This window comes from Orussus abietinus, unplaced genomic scaffold, assembly GCF_000612105.2.
Source record: "Orussus abietinus isolate OABI.00-Male unplaced genomic scaffold, Oabi_2.0 scaffold1, whole genome shotgun sequence".
Classification (NCBI taxonomy): Eukaryota; Metazoa; Arthropoda; class Insecta; order Hymenoptera; family Orussidae; genus Orussus; species Orussus abietinus.
The window spans coordinates 3,020,631-3,039,095 of record NW_019396017.1 but is presented as its reverse complement, the minus strand read 5'-3'; the positions used below and the strand labels follow the sequence as shown (position 1 = coordinate 3,039,095).

Here is an 18,465-nt window from a genome sequence, read left to right as displayed (position 1 = left end):
TAAGCGGTGATACGCACGAGACCTGTTTAGTGCTGTCGCGTTGTGATTGGCCGAGACAATTCACCTCCAGCAGACCAGGAAATAGTAAAGGTGCGTTCCAAAACCATAGGCTACGAAGAGACGTAATGTATTCCTAGTAATTCACTGTAAAGAACTAAATAATTATTTGGGGTACTTTAGTCAGGGTATGGTTTGCTTCATGAATTACTTCTAACATTGCACTTCAAACCAGAGTTGAGTTGGGAGATTGTTCACGGGCAGGGTCGCACGATCACATCCTGTGCTGCCCTCTGACTTCGTACGTCAGCTATCACCGTTTTTTTCGCCAAGGACGGGGCAACGAATTTCTGGTAGGGGCTCGCGCAATCGGGATATCTTAATTAAATTCTACTTCACAGCTAGTTCGCGAATCGGTGTCATCCCATAAGGATGGTACCGATCCCCCAGGTCCCGCCACGAGGAGGCCGCTGTGATTGGGACCCGCCTAAGCATAGGCACCTAGTTCCGTTGAGTTCCCGGCGTCCCAGGAACTCACAGAACCAGGATTTCATAACCCATACATCACACCACTCGCATACAATACGCATCCGTCCATACAACACACCACTCGCATACCATACTCATCCGTCCATACAACGCTCGCCGCAAACTACAGGGTAAGTTGCAGAGTACATTACCAATTGGCATAGAATTTCGGATATAATTTGCCGGAAGGGCATACTACTTCTAACGCGAACAATCCAGCAGCTTCCACCGTCACCGACGACTAACCCGGCTCGGCTGTCGGCCCGCGAATACGAGTTTCAGTCGACGGGCTTGTCCCGGCTTACAGCAGGCAGAGCCCCCGCGGGATGCCGCCAGAGCGAAACAACGTATCGCGCGACCGACAACCTGAGCCAGGTAGCCTTGCACGCCGTAGCTAAGCTACGACGTACTGGGTGCCGACGGAAGCTGCCGGACACACTAAAGGTACGGCATCGCCGTGCAAAAATCTACTTCGATTAGCACGCAAATCCGGAATTACTAGCTGCATGGAAACGTACCCGACAACTTCCTGTCTGCAATTTACAATTACGCACGCACGCAATGAGTGCTTCCACTTTTAACTACGTTAAGCTACTGTCATACAAAAAAAAAACACGCTAAGTGGAATCACTCACGCAGCTATTTGCGGATCGGGGGTTTTCAACGATAGTTGGAAACCACCGATCCCCCAGGCTCACCACGTGGAGGTTGCTGCGCACCGAAGCCCGTTACAAACGTAATAAATTCAATTAAATATATTAAGAAAGAGAACGGAAGTGAGAGGGGATGTCTCCCAGAAGGCCCGGTTTCACAAACCAAGTTAACCGAAGTTTGATTTTTAACCGTTAGGTTAAACCGTTGGTTAAAACGAGTTAACCTTTAGATTTAACCGTAGGTTAAAACTGAGGTTAACCGTTAGATTTAACCGTAGGTTAAAACTGAGGTTAACCGTTAGATTTAACCGTAGGTTAAAGTTGGGGTTAAATAAGTTAAACTCCAGTTAACTCGAGGGTGGAACCGGACCCTAATAGGGCCCCACATACATACAAGTGTGTGTTTGTGTGTGAGAGCGACGGTCGAAGCAGGTACCCCGATGTTTACCCTTCGGAAGACCAAAGGGTAATGACGCTCCGAGGGCGCGCTCGGCCTTATATACGATCCCCGACCCCGTCATGCGCATGCGCAGTTCCTTATCACACCTTTGTATATTCCAATTTTGGAATTTTTTTATAATGACGGAATTTTTTGCTATGGAATCCCTTTTCAGGGTCTTTATACTCACGTTATAAAATTTCAAACGATTAGGTACACCTAGTTTTTGAAAAATTTCCTTATCAACCGACCCCCCGGTTGCCTCTTTCTCGTCACCTTAACGGAAAATCCATAATTATAAGATGATGCAAAAGAAGTACAAGGGTACCTTTTTTAGGTATCTGCGGTCAGGTGTCGACCGGGAGATGCGACGGTACCGTAATTGAGGACTCCCGACTATCACAAAATCCTAATCACCATATAATCCCCAAATTCTAATAATCAATTTTGAAATTTTTTAATCAACTATGTATACAGAGGGCAGCACAGGATCGATTGCACGACCCTGCCTGTGAGCAATCTCCCAACTGTTCTCTATGGTTTGCTTCATGAATTTGTTCATGAATTATTTCTAGCATTGTACTTCAAGCCGTGACTTAACGCGATGTAATTTGTGTGCATGTGACCTCATGTTATAACCTGTCAAATTTCTTACATGCAGAACTCTAAGAATGGCTACAATAAATATATTAGAAAATGTCATATCAACAGTTGACGATAGGACACAAAAACCTGAACGGTTCCTAAGGTCTGTAGTAATTTGTTCTCTTCTTACCGTTTTACCTTTACAATATTTTAGTAGTAGTACTCCTGTGTAAAACGAGATATATTCTAAATATATAATTAAATTGCATTCAATCTTGAATATTTATGTCTGAAGTAATTTTTACAGTTTACAAGAAGATGTTGCCGATGAGTTTCAGAAGTGTGTAAAAATTTTGTATGATTTTACCAAAGAGGAGTCAGAAAAGGAAAACAGTGCTTTGCCGACGCTCATAACAAATGGCTTTGATGAAGAGCAAATCTGGCAACAAATAGAATTGCAAAATGGAGCTGAATGGAGTCGTTTGTTAAAGAATGTGTCAATAGCATTAGCATCAACTGGTTTGTTAACTCTACCTATCAGTGTGAAAAAAAATGAAACTATATCTGATAATAATGAAAGTGAAGATTGTGCAGTTTCTGATGTACCAGAAAATGAGTCCGAGGTACATGATACGATAGCGGAAGAAAAGGTAGAAACTACACGTGTTAATAAGAAGCGTAAGCAAAAGTCATCGATAGTGGATGACAAGTTTTTTAAATTACAAGAATTAGATGAGTATTTAAAAAAAGAGGACAGGAAAGAATTACACACTAAAGCAGAGAGTACGGATGAGTCCGATGACGAATCGGTTGACTATTTCAATGATTTTTCTGAAGAAGAACAGAAGGAGGCAGAAGATGCAAGGCTCGTAAAATATGCATCCTTTTTTGACAGTCCGGAAAGAGATGTTGCAAATGTAGAAAATAATATAGAGAATTCTATCAATGAAGATGACGATAAAATGCAATTAGGCTCAGACATTAGTGAAGATGATGCTTTTTCAGAAAAGAATACCGAAGTAGGGACTACTCAAACCAAACGTGTGAAATTCAGTTTAACAAATGCTTCAGATGACTCTGATAGTGCAGAGGAAAATAAAAATGAAAATGAAGAAAATACGAATTTGGTGTCTAAATCTTCGCTCGAGGCTCGTCAGGATAGATTGAAGAAAAAAATTAAAGAGCTGGAAGAAGAAGCTCTTACCGAAAAACCATGGCAATTAAAAGGAGAAGTAAATGCAGTTAGTAGACCATATAATTCTCTTCTTCAAGAGTATGTAGAATTTGATGTCGCAACACGTCCACCTCCACTAATCACGGAACAAACTACAGTTAGACTTGAAGACATAATAAAACAAAGGATAAAAGATAAAGCATGGGACGACGTAGAAAAGAAATTTAAACCCATAGAAACACCCCTAGAGTATAAAAAGAAATTAGTTATGGATCAAGAAAAAAGTAAACGTAGTTTAGCCCAAATTTACGAGGAGGAGTATCTAAAACAGAAGCAAGCACTTGATCCTGAACATGAAGAAAAAGAAGAAGAAGAACCCAAAGCACATACTGAAATTCGAGAGAAGATGAAAACTTTATTTGCACAACTGGACGCTTTGTCAAACTACCACTTTACTCCGAAAATGGTATATAGACGAAATTTGAAATATTTTTTACTTGTAAGAGGAACATTTATGCATTCGAAGTATTAATAATTTTTACCAATATTTTCAGGCCAAGCCAGATGTTAAGATTGTTAGTAACATTCCTGCTATTAACATGGAAGAAGTTGCTCCAGTGGCTACCAGTGACATGACCCTTCTTGCTCCGGAAGAAATTAAGGGTAAATCATTTATAATGATTCGTTAAAATATTTAATTTTAGAATTGATTTCTAAGCATAAAATCGCGTTCTGATTTAAAACTGTAATTTATAAAATGATCGTTTGATTTCTTTTCAGACAAACCACGCGGTGATATTATTGGGAAGTCTGAACGAACCGATGCAGATAAAAAACGTGAACGACGTCAGAAGAAACTTAAGCAACGCAAACATTATAAAGCTAAGGAGGAAAGAAAGGAAACCGATGACATTAAACCAAGCCTTAAGAATAAGCTGAAGAAAAATAAATTAAACAGCGCGAAAGCGAAATTAAGCAAAGCGCGTAACGTACTAAAAATGAACGAATCAACTCAGAAAGTGTCAAAATCTTCTACTGCATTCTTTAATCAGTTGCAGGATCAAGTGCGAAGTCAAATAAAATCGAAAGCACCTAAAGTGACCAAAAATGATCAAAATACATTATCGGCGGTTAAACTAAAACTGTAGAAATTCTTTGCCAGATAAAATACACTTTTTGTTTTAATTTCACATTATGGTTGAAGGAATAATATGATTTATGTGCCTTCTGTTGAATTACTATTTATTTTGATTTCTCCTGCATTCATGAAAATTCTATCACGTAACGTGGTGAGATGCTGTGGGTATTAGTAATGAAATGACGGGTCTCAAATTAGAGAGAGTTACATCACGTAAAAATTGCTGTACTGTACTTAGTAGAGTAAGAGAAACGCGCATTATTCACAAATTAAATTTCCTTGCTCTGCATCGCTGCCAATTTTTGCACAGAGTAGTCGCAAGCATTGCGATAAGAAGTTTCCATGTTTCAATGAAATAATGTTCTTGATTTCTAATGATATGCTATAATTTTGTTCAATTTCTCATTTAGAACACACTAAACATATACAAAAACACCACTTCGCACATGGTTGCTTACAAATACAGTCACCTTTAGACGCAAAGTTATCTATATATTTTTTTTCCTCAAGAGTACCTAAAAATGGTGTCTTGTACAGAGAAGCAAAGTGAATTACATAATTTTGTACATCGTCAAGTTCGAGCAGCTTTCGTCGAATGTTGAGTAGTGATTGCACGGTTTATAATTACAAAACTTATAATTAAAATAATTAAGCTAGTCTTAGACGTCTAATGATAAGATTATATTAAAATTATGATGAATTACGTAGATTCAATTCAGAAGTTGAAAAATATCTTTTTTTCCTTATCGTTTACACTACACCTTTTGCATGACGAATACTAAACTCGGAATACGTTTGGAACGAAGATGCCTTGCATAAACCAACAACGCCATTAAGAACGTCACATCTGTCGTGACATTGACCGTCACTACGTCGAACATGCTTAATACGTCGTGACGTTTCCTTAAGCGCCGAGAAGTCCACTGATACCGGAAATGCAGTTACCTGTATATTTACCGAATATTGAGATGCGACCTTTTCTAAATCAGGTGGAGAAGTGTCTGAAAGTTCGTGTTCATCTTTGTATGTGCTGTATTTAACTATTAAAATACTAGACCGTAGTTATCTACACTGCCGTGAATAAAGTAGAAGCGTACACCCTTTGTTGACCCATCCGTCTAATAACAAGTCAATGGATTTCGGTAGTTTAGACCAGTTTGTATTCTTAGATATACAAATAACGTAACTACTCCGCATGTTTTAATGGCACTTTCGCAAAAAAAAAAAGGTATGTATATATTTTCTCAATAGTCGCTATTGTTAAATGCATAACAAACGACCCCGCGCGGATCGTGATTACTTTTCCAAGTCCAAATGTACATTTTATGAATCCCTCCGCGATCTCGATTACGGAGTCGCAGCGGAATTACCATACCCAAGTCTTGGTGAAAATTAGATTTGCGACTTCCCGTACGTGGGACTCGCACATTGCGACTCGTCGGCTCGTTTGTCGCGCGTCAGCTGTAGTTATTCTTATTTTGAAATAAATGGTCGGACAAGAGATTAGCTTCCAGGAACTACGTAGATACAAACCTTCGCACTAACCAAGTTGCGGGAGTGAAAGTGGTGCTGTTTCCTCGAGACTCGCGGGTATCCTCACAGCAGCGGTAGCATCGTTCGAACGTTACAAATCATCCAGTGACACTCTCCTTCCTAACGCTACTCAAAGTTAGTATTGAACATGTTTAACTCCTCGAACCCGGACGCACCACCTTGGTCCTGAAGCATCTGCAGCATGTCCGAAAGTTCCTGAGGCTGAGGACCAGGGCCTCCTTGCGCCGCATGCGGAGGCTGGGGTTGACCAGCCACCTGAGCAGAAGATTGTCCATCCGGCTGAGCTGCTGGATGCTGCTGACCCTGCCATCCCCACATGCCTGAAAAATAAGGAAGTCGTTTAACGCTGCAACTAAATCATCTAATCAAAATAGGAAAAAAATATTCACCAGGATTATTGGGCACCGTTGTAACGCCATGGTACTGTGCAGCAGGTGTCCTGGCTCCGCTATTGAGCTGAGTATAAGTAGGTCCACTAGGTGATCTTGACGGGCTCAATTGATTGTACTGGTAACCCTCTGTTACCGGTTGCTGCAAGCGACGAGAAAATAATTCAATTCTCTCCATTGCTTTAGTTCTTCCTCGAGAATTGCAGATCCTACCTGTCGCATAGCCCAGGCTTGCTGAACAGGAGTCGGCGAGGTGTTCCCCTGTTTCTGGATCCTGCTTAAGACCGACGAGGATGCACTTTGCTGCCCAGGTGATCCATATGCTATCGGTGACTGAGTAGTTTCGTACCCCTGATACACATTCTGCGCACTAGAAGGCCTGGCTTGCTGTGGACCTGGAAGTCGAATCGTCGTTAGAATTAGAGTTACCTGTGAAGCAACAACGATCTCTGCGTATATTTTACCCGTCACTGGAGCGGTCACCGTTGCCGGGTGTTGCATCATGTGATGTGTGGGATAAATGGGATCCCTCGTCGGGTGTCTTTGAAGGGAGTAATCTATCCCAGGTTGCCCGTAAGCAGGAACAGCTTCTATTTCGGCTTGCCCATCGCTTCCAGGATGCATAGATCTGCGGTTAATAATTACAAGTCAACCGATAAAGCATCCATGATACTTCCGTAATTTATGACGCCACCCCAGTGGAACGTACTTAGCAGTTGTATTTGTACAAACGATGTATTCAACAGCCTCGCTATATGGATTGACGAACGCGAAGGCGGAGGTTCTCAGCCACACCCAGTCGCGGTTTTTTGCCCGAAATCGGTACATAACGGACATCACTTGACCCTTCAGTTTCAAAACTGAAAGCGGAAGACTCGGTTAAAATTAATCTTTCTCCTCCGCCGTGGTAAAGAAATATTTCCACATGTCGTTTACCTTGTTCGAAGCTTTCCCTCATGTGCGTCAGGTCTTCCGGATGGAAGAAATCGTAGCACGGATGGCCCAGGAGTTCCGAAGGCGTGTAACCCAAAATTCCGCCCACTCGTTGGTCGACGAAGGTAAACTTACCTTCCGCAGAGTGACGCGATATAAATTCTGTAAGGGGAATAAATGAGTAGATGAATTGTCGATATTATTAACAAGGCCCCCCCGATCGATTCGTCCGTGGTCTTACCATTATTGCTATTCGAACCCGTTAAATCACTAGTATTTGGTGTGCTAGTGACCTGCAATCTTCCTATCGCGACGAGACAACAATGTGTGACGTTATCCTCTCCTGAGCCATCAGGGCCACCTTGGACGCCGCCGGCCCCCCTGTCACCTAAACCCACACCTTGTACACACGGGGGAACAAAATCACCTACAGCGTAAAACCATGAGTTAGGTTGCGGCTCCTGACTGGTATATAATGGTAAGTGTTCCGACCCGACAACCATCGAGTTCACCGATCTCTACATCGCGTACTTTCCTCCCCTACCTGCAGGCACATCCGATCGGAGACTCAAAAGGAGATTCACTGGGATCCTCTCAAAACTGACATCAAATCTAGAGTAAACATCGCAGATGACGACTAGGTCAGGGTTTCGCGTCAGGAAGTCCCCTGATGAGTCTCATCGAGGTACACGATTTTAGCTATAACCTGGCCGAAAGCTAACAAGGTCCGACACCGATGATAAGGTGTTATCTCAGCTCGGGAGGAAACCAATACGCGTAACTAAAAGCAACGGGAAGAGTATCGGATACAAGGGATTGGCATCTGTACCGAACTCACCGGTAGGGGGCCAGTTTTTGATGTACCCCGTACAATGTACGACGGCGTAACTCTGGCCATCCTTGGCAGGAGGTCCGAGGGAGTTCCTCTGTTTCATGCGATGAAGACCATGAGCGGCGGCCATGTCGCCCGTCGTCTGGAGATTTCCGACCTTCATCCGGCAGATGAAGCCTCTCCGAGAGCCCATGCACATTCTCATGGAGGCTGGAAAGGGTCCATGGTTAACGATCGTTTAATCGCAGCGATTAAAGGCTGTTTACAAAACGTAGGTGCCGTTCCCCGAGGACTGCTTTGTAATACAATCGTACAACGACTCGTTGGCTTACTCTGATGGCCCTCCTTCTTCACGGTGCCGGTCTTGAGATCCAACACCCTGCCGGCATGTTGCGGCTCGGCGGTGCTGAGTTGCTCCCGAACCTTGTCGGTGTCATCGGGATGTACTTGCGTGTAGAGGCTGGTACCATACCACTCGCTCTGAGAATAATTAAGAACCGGCGCCACCGAGTCCGAAACGTAGATGATCCTTCCGGTGTCGCAGCTGACGACGAAGAGGAACCCATCGGCAGCCTCCAGGATCAAGTGCTTAAGTTCCTGGTCCGTCAAGAAACTGGGCTTGTGGGAGCCATCCATGCTGGTGTTCCCGGTACCTATAAAATGCGACGAGGGAATTAATCGCAATCCTGCCACATGGGATATTAAAACGGAAAGCATAGTTACATGGTACCCAAGGATAAGGATGCCCTTTTAAAGTGATCTAAGATATATCCCTTGTCGCAAATATCCTTTGGGATTTCCTGGGTGCTAGCGTGTCTCGCATTTCTAGAATATTTGCGACGGTCCCAGGGAGGTGGAGGCTGGAAAGAAAAGGGTTGCTTGATTATATACAGGGGCCTTTGTTCGAGCATCGACAAAGTGAAATTCCAGGATGACGGTCTCCGGGAGGGCATTTTCTCTTCGACCCCGGGCTGGGCTCCCTTCGCACGAAAGGGACAGAATTTCCTTCCGCGTCCGAGGAAGGGCAACGGAGCCGACCTGGCCGAAGAGCGGTCGGTGGTTGGAAACGGTACCGAAAACGAACGCGGGCCGCATCGCCGCTGGAGGGAATTATCGAGGTGCAAGATCGGAATTGCAAAGCGGACAGGATCCTGGGAGGCGGTGAGCGCGGCGCGATGCGATCTTTACCCCGATATACGAGAAATTCCGGGAAGAGGGCTTTAACGACTTCCAAACAAGATCTATGGAAGACCCCCGATGACCTTCGTTACCATTACCTTGCACGTGCCATGGGTGCGCTACCTCGAATATTATCCCAATTTATAACGCGCGCCACATTTAATGCCACTTGAGGACGAAACACCCATTGCACCGATTCCAAGTCCTAAGAATCGGGCAAATGGGATCTCCTCCGCGATTATTCCAAGTTTCTTCGAATAGACAAATGCGGCGATAGTTAACTAAAAAAAGGGAATACGAGAATGAGTACGGGAATTTTTTTTTATAAGTCAGGAAGATGGTTATTCTCTAGGTGTGGCTTCCGGAGGAGCCGACAAAATCTGGGAAACGGGGATTAAAGTGGCGACATGGGCACCGCGAATTCATCCTTAGGAATGAGAGAGAAGGAGAATCGCTAAGTCTCGGCAGGGAGGTAGTAAAAGTAGGGGCTCCCCGATAAATCGTGCGAGGAATGTCCGCACGCGACTTGGCTACGGCGAGGTCTGGCTCCCCGACACGTGTCCTGCGGTTGAATCCGTCCTGGATGCCTCCGGGTCTCCTTACGTTCGCGCTAATCGACACAATTCTGCCGAGCCCCCTCCACGGAGATGAGATCAAGAACTGCAGGAATCGGAACCTAAGAACCTCTCGAAGCTCCTCCACGGACGCGTCCCTAAGACGATACCTAATTTCTACGAATTACTGTCTACCAATTAAACCTTAAAAAAAAAACCCGACCACGTCTCTTAATTAAATCTAAAAAAATCCAAGTCTTCCTAAAAACCTCCCTGTTATATCTGAAAGCCGGAGATCCTGAATTAGGATGTCGTCGTCAGGACGATCCTAGGATTCCAAGACTTCCAGCCTTTTATTCCCCGGGGTGGGTGAAAGTTCTTTCGTTTCTGGGCTCTTGGGTTCCTGGGTTCCCGGGTTCCTCTCGTTCTCGATCCGTAATTGTGCCGACCAGCGAGGGAGTCCCGGCCGTAACCCCGTCGACCGGCGACGTCCACGAGCGTCTCCCGGCTCGGACCTCTCTTCGGCCAATTTGTATTCAGCAGCCCTCTTGTCGGGAAAGAGGAGAAGTGGCTATAAACAATGCGACGCTGCGACCAACACTGGCGGGCAATCACGGCCGTGCGTACGCGCGTGCGCGCACCTGCGGGTATCCGAGTGTACCCGGGAGTACCTGCGTGGCACACGGGCGTGCTCGTGCGTATTCATGGCTCTCCAAGACACGAGGGAACACTCGTGTCGCCTATGTGCTCGTCCAAGAGGCCCCACCGACCAACACCCGACCCACCCGCCACCGGAAGCATATATCGTGCTTTCTGCATTCGATATGGCCATCTCCGGCCGAAAGAGTCCCTTGACTTTCCACGTCGGGTCGACGAGGCTCCGTCTCGGCAGCTCGAGGTTAAAAGAGGATTTTCAGGATCTTGAGGTACGTATCTCGAGGTCCTCGTCAGGGTCCGAACTGACGGGGGTATAAATAAAAATTAATGATTGAAACATCACTACGTAAGATAATTTGAAATTTCATCTCCCCTTGCAGTGGATTTCATCTCTCCCTTGGGTAGAAAAAGAAAGAAAGAAAAAAAACCTTAAAATTGGTGGTTCCGTCCGCCGAGTCGAAAATGAGCAATTGCATCTCTCATCGAGGAGGGTCCGGACTCGAGTCGCAATGTCTGGACTCGGGCCGATAAGGGGCCCGGCCTAGCTGCGGATTTTCCGCGCGGAGAACGTGCCGATCGGCCGGTCAGCTGTTTGAGTTTCCGGCACGACCGCGGGAATAAACTCGAGCAAGCCGATCTGCGCTCCGTGCGCGTTAACGCGCCTCCATTATTGAATTACCGCGGCCCAGGGCCCGGCACCTAGAGGGGACCACCTCGAATTACAGCCCAGTGCCCTTCCACCCTGGCCCGTTCCCCTGCTCCACCTTTTGATGCCCCCGCAACCCCTTGTCACCGGGTCGACTGTACCCGGATACGGGGCGAGGATGCCTTTCGGCCCCCGAGATACCGAAAAAAGACACCAACGAGTGGAGACCACTACCCTTTACGAAACGAATCCCTCTCAAATACGTAAACATGTACTCTGCTTAAAAAAAAAAAAAAAATAAGAAATTCCATTATTTCATAACATTTGTGATTCACCTCAATTTACTCGATTTTTACGCGAATGAATAAATATTGGATATAAAAGCTAGTGCATATATAAGTCTTAGAAGTACGTATTTATTTCAAATAGCTTAATGAAAGGGAAATAATGACGTATGTTGTGATTTAATTACCGCGTTAATTGAGGGACGGGCGTACATACTTTCAAGATATGTAACGTATGAGATCGTACGCTTATTTAGAAATTTATGGTATGTTAATTCGTGTTCAAGGCGTCGAGTTTACAATTGCACTGGGACCTTGGGTACTAATGGTGGATGGAAATTATTGAAATTATTGAAATTATTGGAATTATTGACAAGGCGGAGCATAGGTATCACCGACTGCAACCTTTTCCTTGGGTATATCTGTTGTTACGCGTGTAGGTTTCTTTTTTTACCGGTTTCAGGGTGAACTTCGTAAGAAATACTCACCTCGGAGTGCCTTCATGTGCGCCACTGCCATCCTGAGGATAGTCAGCTTGTCCGGTTTCCGGGCGAGGGCCGAGCAAGTGGGCACCATGTCGGAGAGCTCGGTGATGTACGCGGTCATCTTGTTCCGCCGCCGTCGCTCAATTTCGCAATGATTCTCCCTGCAGTAAGACGCGAGACAAAACCAAGGTAATTGCATAGTTCGAGGATTACCAGGTGGAGGCGGTTTTTCGCGACTGGCCCAGGAGGAGTCTTCGTCGAAGCCAGACCGGAAATCCGGGCCACGAGATGGCCCCGGAAAGAAAGACTGAGTTTACGGGGACACGCGAAGTGCCCGAAGATTGGAATTCCCTGAACCTCGAGGCCGAAGGAAGACCTCGTTTTATCGCCTACGGGCTCGTTAAAAGGACCTTAAGGTCTCTCCAGGGCGTAACCAGGACAAATTTGCACAGGTCGGCATTTAGCCAAGGAACTCGCAACGTCATATTCATAATTTCGTAATTTCAGGGCATATGGTCTTAATGAATAAAAAAAATTAAAGATACCCGGGGGTACCTAATACATTGTATGCTGATAACGCAAGTGGTTGTCTTATCAGGTTGGATTCTTTTCCGCGATAGAGCGCATAAACCTTATAGACGGGTGAAGCTGGAATGCAGAAGCGATTATCCGCAATTTCGGTGCAAAATGTGGACGTAAAGATCGGATGTAAGGAATCCCGGGAAGAAGTCCCGCCTCCCTAGGGACGGCGCGAAAGAACGGGAGAGCGGAATCCGCAGGATGTCGACAGACGATTCGCGCGGGTCTTAATGAAGGATCCGTTTTATTATACAACGGCGTGCTCGTTAAGGGTAAAACAAACTTAGGCGTCCTCGGGTCCCATCCCTCTCTAAACCTGGGAAAATGCTTCCCACGGAGGGTAGTAATTTTGCTACATACGAATAAAGGCGGTTTTCGAATTTTCCGCGTTGCGGTGGTAGCAAGCGGTCGGTTGCGTTCGATTTATGGACCTTTCGTGGAATCATCGGACAAGTATCGGATGTCCCACTGTGTGCTTTTATTTATTACGGACATGCTTCCCCAACGGCGCTTCTCCCGTTACTCGGAACAGTCGGACCCCGGAAGTGCGACCTCTGTTAAATATGATTTATAATCTCACGGAAAACGATATAACGAATTTTTAATAATTATAAAAAAGGACGCCTGGCTTAAGGACAGCCACCATTTTCAAGATGGCAGGCTCGTTACTTTCGTCCCTCATTTCCGAGCAATTCTTCAGGAATATCGCAGCTCCTTTATTTACGTAATAGTCTCTCGACTTATCCCGTGCGATTCATTCCCATAGCTCGATCCGCGATGCTTTCTTCTCTCATGTTTCTTTCGATGGTCCCGATCCGTGCCCGGATGAGACTCGTTTCGCGTTTTAATAGATTTCACGCCGCGTCTATCGGTTCCCCTCGAGTAACTCCTCCAGCTTTACGCCTTTTCGTCGAACGATCCCTAGACGAGACGTCCTGGGAGAAACTCGACTCCACCGTGTCGGTTTGTCCATTACGCAGGTCCTTTTCCTGTTCCTCCGTTTGGGTGGCACCGAAGAAGCCGCGGAAATAAATAATTCCCTGGGAAAAATGTCCGATCGAAGGGCAATCAATTGCAGCGACCGGCAGGTAAAATATGCTCGGCGCGGGCAACCACTTCTCGGGTTTATATCCCGCGAAAGACGGGCTTCATCCTCGGATATCCTCGGCGATCCTGTCGGCATCCTGAAAACTAGGAGTGCGGGACCGACTCCCTGTTATTACCTTGCCGTGGTACCGACATGCCGGATAACCGTGGGCGTCTCTTTAGCGTCGCCGGTTCGGCCACGCGTAATGGCCCGGCTTTACAATTGCGCGCATTTAATGGTGTTTAATTCGCGATCATTTCCCCGCGGTAGATTCGCACGTGAGATTCCTGAGGCGTCTTCCTTCGTCGCCAATCCCTCGCGTCCACATTTCCCCGCCGAGGCAGCCATTTTCTCTCGACGTCGCAGCCCTCGGGGAGTACCTGGAAAGGTTTTATCAATTATTTATCGATGCTGGTTCCTTGGTCGACTTAGCTCTGGCTCGTGATCCTCGTTCATCGCCTCGGAGGTCACTTTTCAGGTCCCTCTGCAGGAGTGCGATCGCTCCAGCGTTGTTCTCCGAGGCGGTCCACCGAAGATCCGCGCCGGTTCGCCGAGCGTCCTGGGTCGGTGGGCAGCATCCGATTTGCGTAATGTCGGTCCACCTTCGCTGCCTAAAGGAGGCCAGCTCCTTCACACAGCCAAAGCACAAGAATAAAGCGAGGCCGCACCGAGACCGGAGCGGAGAGAACTCTCGGGTCAAAGGTCGCGGGCGCTTGGAGCTGCCCGCTCGGCTTCACCGGCTTCACAGGGCCATCCAGTGTATCCACTGTATTCATTGTATCCACTGTATCCACTGTATCCACTGTATGAACTGTACTCATCGTATACCCTGCATTCACTGTATTTCTTGCATCCATGTCCCCTGCATCCACCATACAAACTGCAGTCACTGTATACACTGCATCCACCATACAAACTGCAGTCACTATGTCCCCTGCATCCACCATACAAACTGCAGTCACTGTATACACTGCATCCACCATACAAACTGCAGTCACTGTATACACTGCATCCACCATATCCACACCCTACGAGTAAACGCATCACATTAATACCACCATCCTCTTTTTAAATAATGCAAACCTTCAGTCTTCTCCGATCCCCTTGACGCCAGAACAATCGGCGGATTTTAATTGTTTCTGGTAGGCCATTTTCACGGATTTGACAGCTCCAGTGTTAATAATTCTTAGACTCATAAAAGTTGGCAATGTTTCCCATAGATTCTACGACCACGTTGTTGTTGGTACATCGTCCGGGTTAGTAAGTCACTGGTGGAAGATATGGAGTATCAACAATCCGATTCCCCTCGCCCTATTCCACGCTCGTCACGTATCCATCGCGAGTGCGGAATCGCTCGCGGCTTGCGGAATGATTTTTCCCCCCGAATCGTCGAAACGCATCGACCGTGGAACCATTGGTTTCTCTTCGTCGCCGTTATTGCCGGGAACACCTGTAGGCGATGTCGATTTACATGTTGCACAATGCGCAATATGCGCGGTATTTGCCGGGAATTAGAATGGGCCTATCGTACGTGTCTACGCGTCGCGTTGTCACCGGGAGGTAGGGACCGGCAACAAAGCGTAATAAAATTAAATCGCCTCCACTGCCAACCGATTTCGTCGGCCGCGAAATCGAGCCTAGACAATCGCTTCCGATCCGCGCGGAATATTCCATTGACTCGTCGGCGCCCAGGGTGCGACGCCATTGGATAAAAAAAAAAAAGAAGAAAAGACGCCGGGTGTCAATCACCTTCGGCGCGTCTTCACGCGCGTCACGTATCTATCACGACTGCGAATCAGTCGGGAGATTTCCTTGTGGCAAATTGAACTCCCCGACGAAGCAGGAAAACCATTCGTACCACCCCTGAATACGCGGCACCGTGCCAAAATAGCTAATTCCGTTTTGGGAAGCGCCAAAGTACAGAAGGATTCTTCCCTGTTCGTTGTTCTCCAAGATGGCGGCCAAGATGGCGGACCTAGAGTAGACGCTCCGAAAGAAAACTCCTCCGATTAACTTTGCCACCGATTTCTTCGTCTGGTGATGGTTTCGTTACGTCGAATTAATTGTCCTTCCATGTTTTGTAGTTCACGTTTCATATTCCATGTTTTATTATCCATGTTTTAGGGCGCCGATGATCTCTTCGGGTGGTGGGGTCACCTCGACGGAGCCAGGCATTCGTTTTCGCGCAAAACAGGCGAGCCTTTATGCAGGGCCATGGAGTTCGTCCCGTTTCCAGGCTCGTCACGTACTCATCGCGAGTACGGAATCGGTCTCGGGGCGATTTCTTCGCGAGCCGTCGAGCCTCGTCACGGGGGAGATCGCTCCGACGACTCGTCTTCGCGGAGGCGCCGACGACACCAGCAGACAGGACGAGGCACCGGTACGAGATATCGAGTGTCAACCACCTTAGGCCACATCTTCTCGCGCATCGCGTATGCATCGCGACTGCGAATCGTCCTCGGCCAATTTTCCCCCGCCACTTCGAGAAGGCGACATCGAGAGAAATGCAGGAATAAAAAGAACCGTCTCTTGGTGGCAAAAATTCACATATTTTGTATAAAAACATGGCGACGTAATTAGAAAGAGCGTTAAATTCCTTTCCCGTTGGTCCGGAAACAAAAAGAAATGTGTAAGAAGAAAGTACATAATTTTTTCCGAATTCCAGGAAGCACGTGTCCCTTGGGGTACGTTCTCCAGGAGTCACGGTATTTGTCGGCTCTCCACCGACGCGGATTATGTCGCGATCGGGAGATCGCAGGAACGCGGACAATAGGAAGAGCAAGTAGAACGAAAGCCCGGCGCCTTCGGTTTTTCTCGGCTAACCGCTGGAATGCATTGCCAGACACGAAGGAAGTTCGATTCTACGCTGTTCTGTGAACCCAGGTTCCAAAAAGTGCGAATCTCCCCGGAGCTCGAGAAAGTTCGGCGCCATTTTGATCCCGGTAAAAATTTCCATTCGGAATTTTCCCTCGCCAAGTACTCGGTCTTCCTAAGTACTTCCTGTCGGATATATCGCCGATCGCCGTCCTTTCTCCGACGACGCGACTTTTGCACGTAACAGGTAGTAGGCAGTTCTTTCTCCGCGTAGAGTACGCCTCGTTTTCCCTAATTAATATTCCCCTTGCCACCCCAGTCGGCGCACATCCAGCTCGGCAATGCCGTTCAATGGTCGCACAGATAGGATCGCGAAAGGTGATTACCCTTATCGCGCATTCGGCATGGCCGTTTACAACGTCATCTCGATGCAAACGAAGAAGTCGCAAAGCCTCCTGGGTGTTCCTTTTCCACCCTTTTCGGGGGAAAAGAGGGCGGAAAGTCGACGACCCGGTTTTTCCGCGGCCGACCGCTGGAATGCGTCAACGGATGCGGAGGAGACCCGACGCAGCGCGATCCTCTAATCGTAGGTCCGAAAAATGCGGAGCTTGCATTTACCTCGGCGTCGGGGCCCCGAGGAAAAATATATCCCAAGAAGGAGTAGCCGAGGATCGCCGAGAGACGCAGAGGTGCCGCCAGCAAAGGCACCGGCATCCGGTAATTGCGTTATTAACGTAAACGCGAGGTTCTCGGGCGCGACATCGCCGAGTCAGGCGAAAAACCGCACGCGTTATTTTTCCCGTCAAATTGGCGGCAACATCCGACCTAGAGGGTGTACCTCGTCGAAGGATGAACGGCCATTTTTTTTTCTTTACAAAAATCGACCCAAAAATTACCCCCCAAAGTAAATATCGGCATCCCGTAATTGCGTTATTAGCGTAAACAAGCGCGACATAGCCGAGTCGAGAAATCGCATGCGTTATTTTCCCCGTCAAAATGGCGGCGACTCCTGACCTAAATGTTGCCACGTCGATCAATGTCCATTTACTGGGAAAAAATCCAGGCAAAAATTGCTCAAAAAATAATGGTCCACATAGGAACGCGTTTAATCCGTTTCTTACACCCAATTACACCGAAGAAGAATTCTGATAGCGATGCAGTCTCGCTTATGCACGGAATGCGTGATAAGAATCTGGAGATAAGTTAAGGTTTCGCGCCTCTCGATGGAAGTTACAACGTTCCGCCGCGGCGATGATGCCGTAACTTCTTATTAAGTGACTTCGGTCCCTGAAAATACGATTCGCCCGTATGCGTACGATCCTCGGGTCAATCTGAATTTATTCCGAGTAATTACGTAATGATCCTCGGAACGGTCTTCACACTTCTGTCTGACTTCCTCGAGTATGGTTCCCGGTGAACGGCACCACGTGGGATGCCATACTCGAAGCGAGCGTTCCTTAAAAATGGTCCATTCCCACGCGATAATCACCTTTCAGCCTGTCAAGCCCCATTACCGAGGAGTACGAGTAATTTCACGGGAAAACGTATAAATATCTTGGTAACAATTTATACGGTGCGGTTCCCTTTCATCGCCGCCATCTTTGCGAGAGCGTCTCCGCTTCGTACATTAAATCACATATATATCGATAAAATCTGATTTTCCGGCAAGCGGTTCTAGACGACTGCGGCTGGGATTATCTGCGATACGTACACACATCGTAATTTCGATTAATCGATCGAGGTTCAGGTATTTACGAAAGGTGGAGACAAAACGCCTGATATCGTTGGTATGACATTCTGGCGTGAAAAATCCCTATTGTTTTTGGAAAGAATATATTGCAAAAGCGTGTCGACGAATCCGTGAAAAATGTTTGGGGAGATAGAGGAAACCCGTGTTCGGTGTAGACGGGCTTAAAGGACTCGGTGCATACGTATCTGATGTTCCCACGGTGGAACAG

At 46.9% G+C, this 18,465-nt stretch overlaps 2 protein-coding genes across 11 annotated transcripts in view; one reads left to right on the top strand and one right to left on the bottom strand.

Annotated features, from left to right (window-relative positions):
- The first annotated feature begins 4 nt into the window (after positions 1-4).
- LOC105697992 (U3 small nucleolar ribonucleoprotein protein MPP10) lies at positions 5-5,228 on the top strand. Its single transcript, XM_012421798.1, has 5 exons — positions 5-90; positions 2,279-2,365; positions 2,510-3,842; positions 3,931-4,039; positions 4,157-5,228. The coding sequence occupies exons 2-5, from the start codon at positions 2,289-2,291 to the stop codon at positions 4,522-4,524; spliced, it is 1,887 nt and encodes a 628-aa protein (XP_012277221.1). The 5' UTR covers positions 5-90; positions 2,279-2,288; the 3' UTR covers positions 4,525-5,228.
- The window catches only part of LOC105697991 (aryl hydrocarbon receptor nuclear translocator homolog), a 26,987-nt gene continuing 13,404 nt past the window's right edge, over positions 4,883-18,465 (bottom strand). For 8 of the 10 annotated variants that reach the window (XM_012421795.2, XM_012421791.2, XM_012421790.2 and 5 more), the window contains 10 exons: positions 12,031-12,191; positions 8,555-8,875; positions 8,229-8,432; positions 7,632-7,817; positions 7,394-7,552; positions 7,167-7,317; positions 6,922-7,085; positions 6,671-6,852; positions 6,458-6,599; positions 4,883-6,388 (listed from right to left, as the gene is read on the bottom strand). In XM_012421795.2, the coding sequence (XP_012277218.1) occupies positions 6,174-6,388; positions 6,458-6,599; positions 6,671-6,852; positions 6,922-7,085; positions 7,167-7,317; positions 7,394-7,552; positions 7,632-7,817; positions 8,229-8,432; positions 8,555-8,875; positions 12,031-12,191 (1,885 nt within the window). In that variant the 3' untranslated portion in view covers positions 4,883-6,173. The remainder of the gene's footprint in view (positions 6,389-6,457; positions 6,600-6,670; positions 6,853-6,921; positions 7,086-7,166; positions 7,318-7,393; positions 7,553-7,631; positions 7,818-8,228; positions 8,433-8,554; positions 8,876-12,030; positions 12,192-18,465) is intronic. The other 2 variants (XM_012421788.2, XM_012421789.2) reach the window with 2 other exon arrangements.

What these genes read in the sequence shown, in the direction of transcription:
- LOC105697992 (XM_012421798.1), top strand. Translation starts at nt 2,289, where the DNA reads ATGGCTACAATAAATATATTAGAAAATGTCATATCAACAGTTGACGAT. An exon ending in AAACCTGAACGGTTCCTAAG is followed by an intron (nt 2,366 to 2,509) that starts GTCTGTAGTAAT and finishes TAATTTTTACAG; the next exon opens with TTTACAAGAAGATGTTGCCG. An exon ending in ACCACTTTACTCCGAAAATG is followed by an intron (nt 3,843 to 3,930) that starts GTATATAGACGA and finishes CAATATTTTCAG; the next exon opens with GCCAAGCCAGATGTTAAGAT.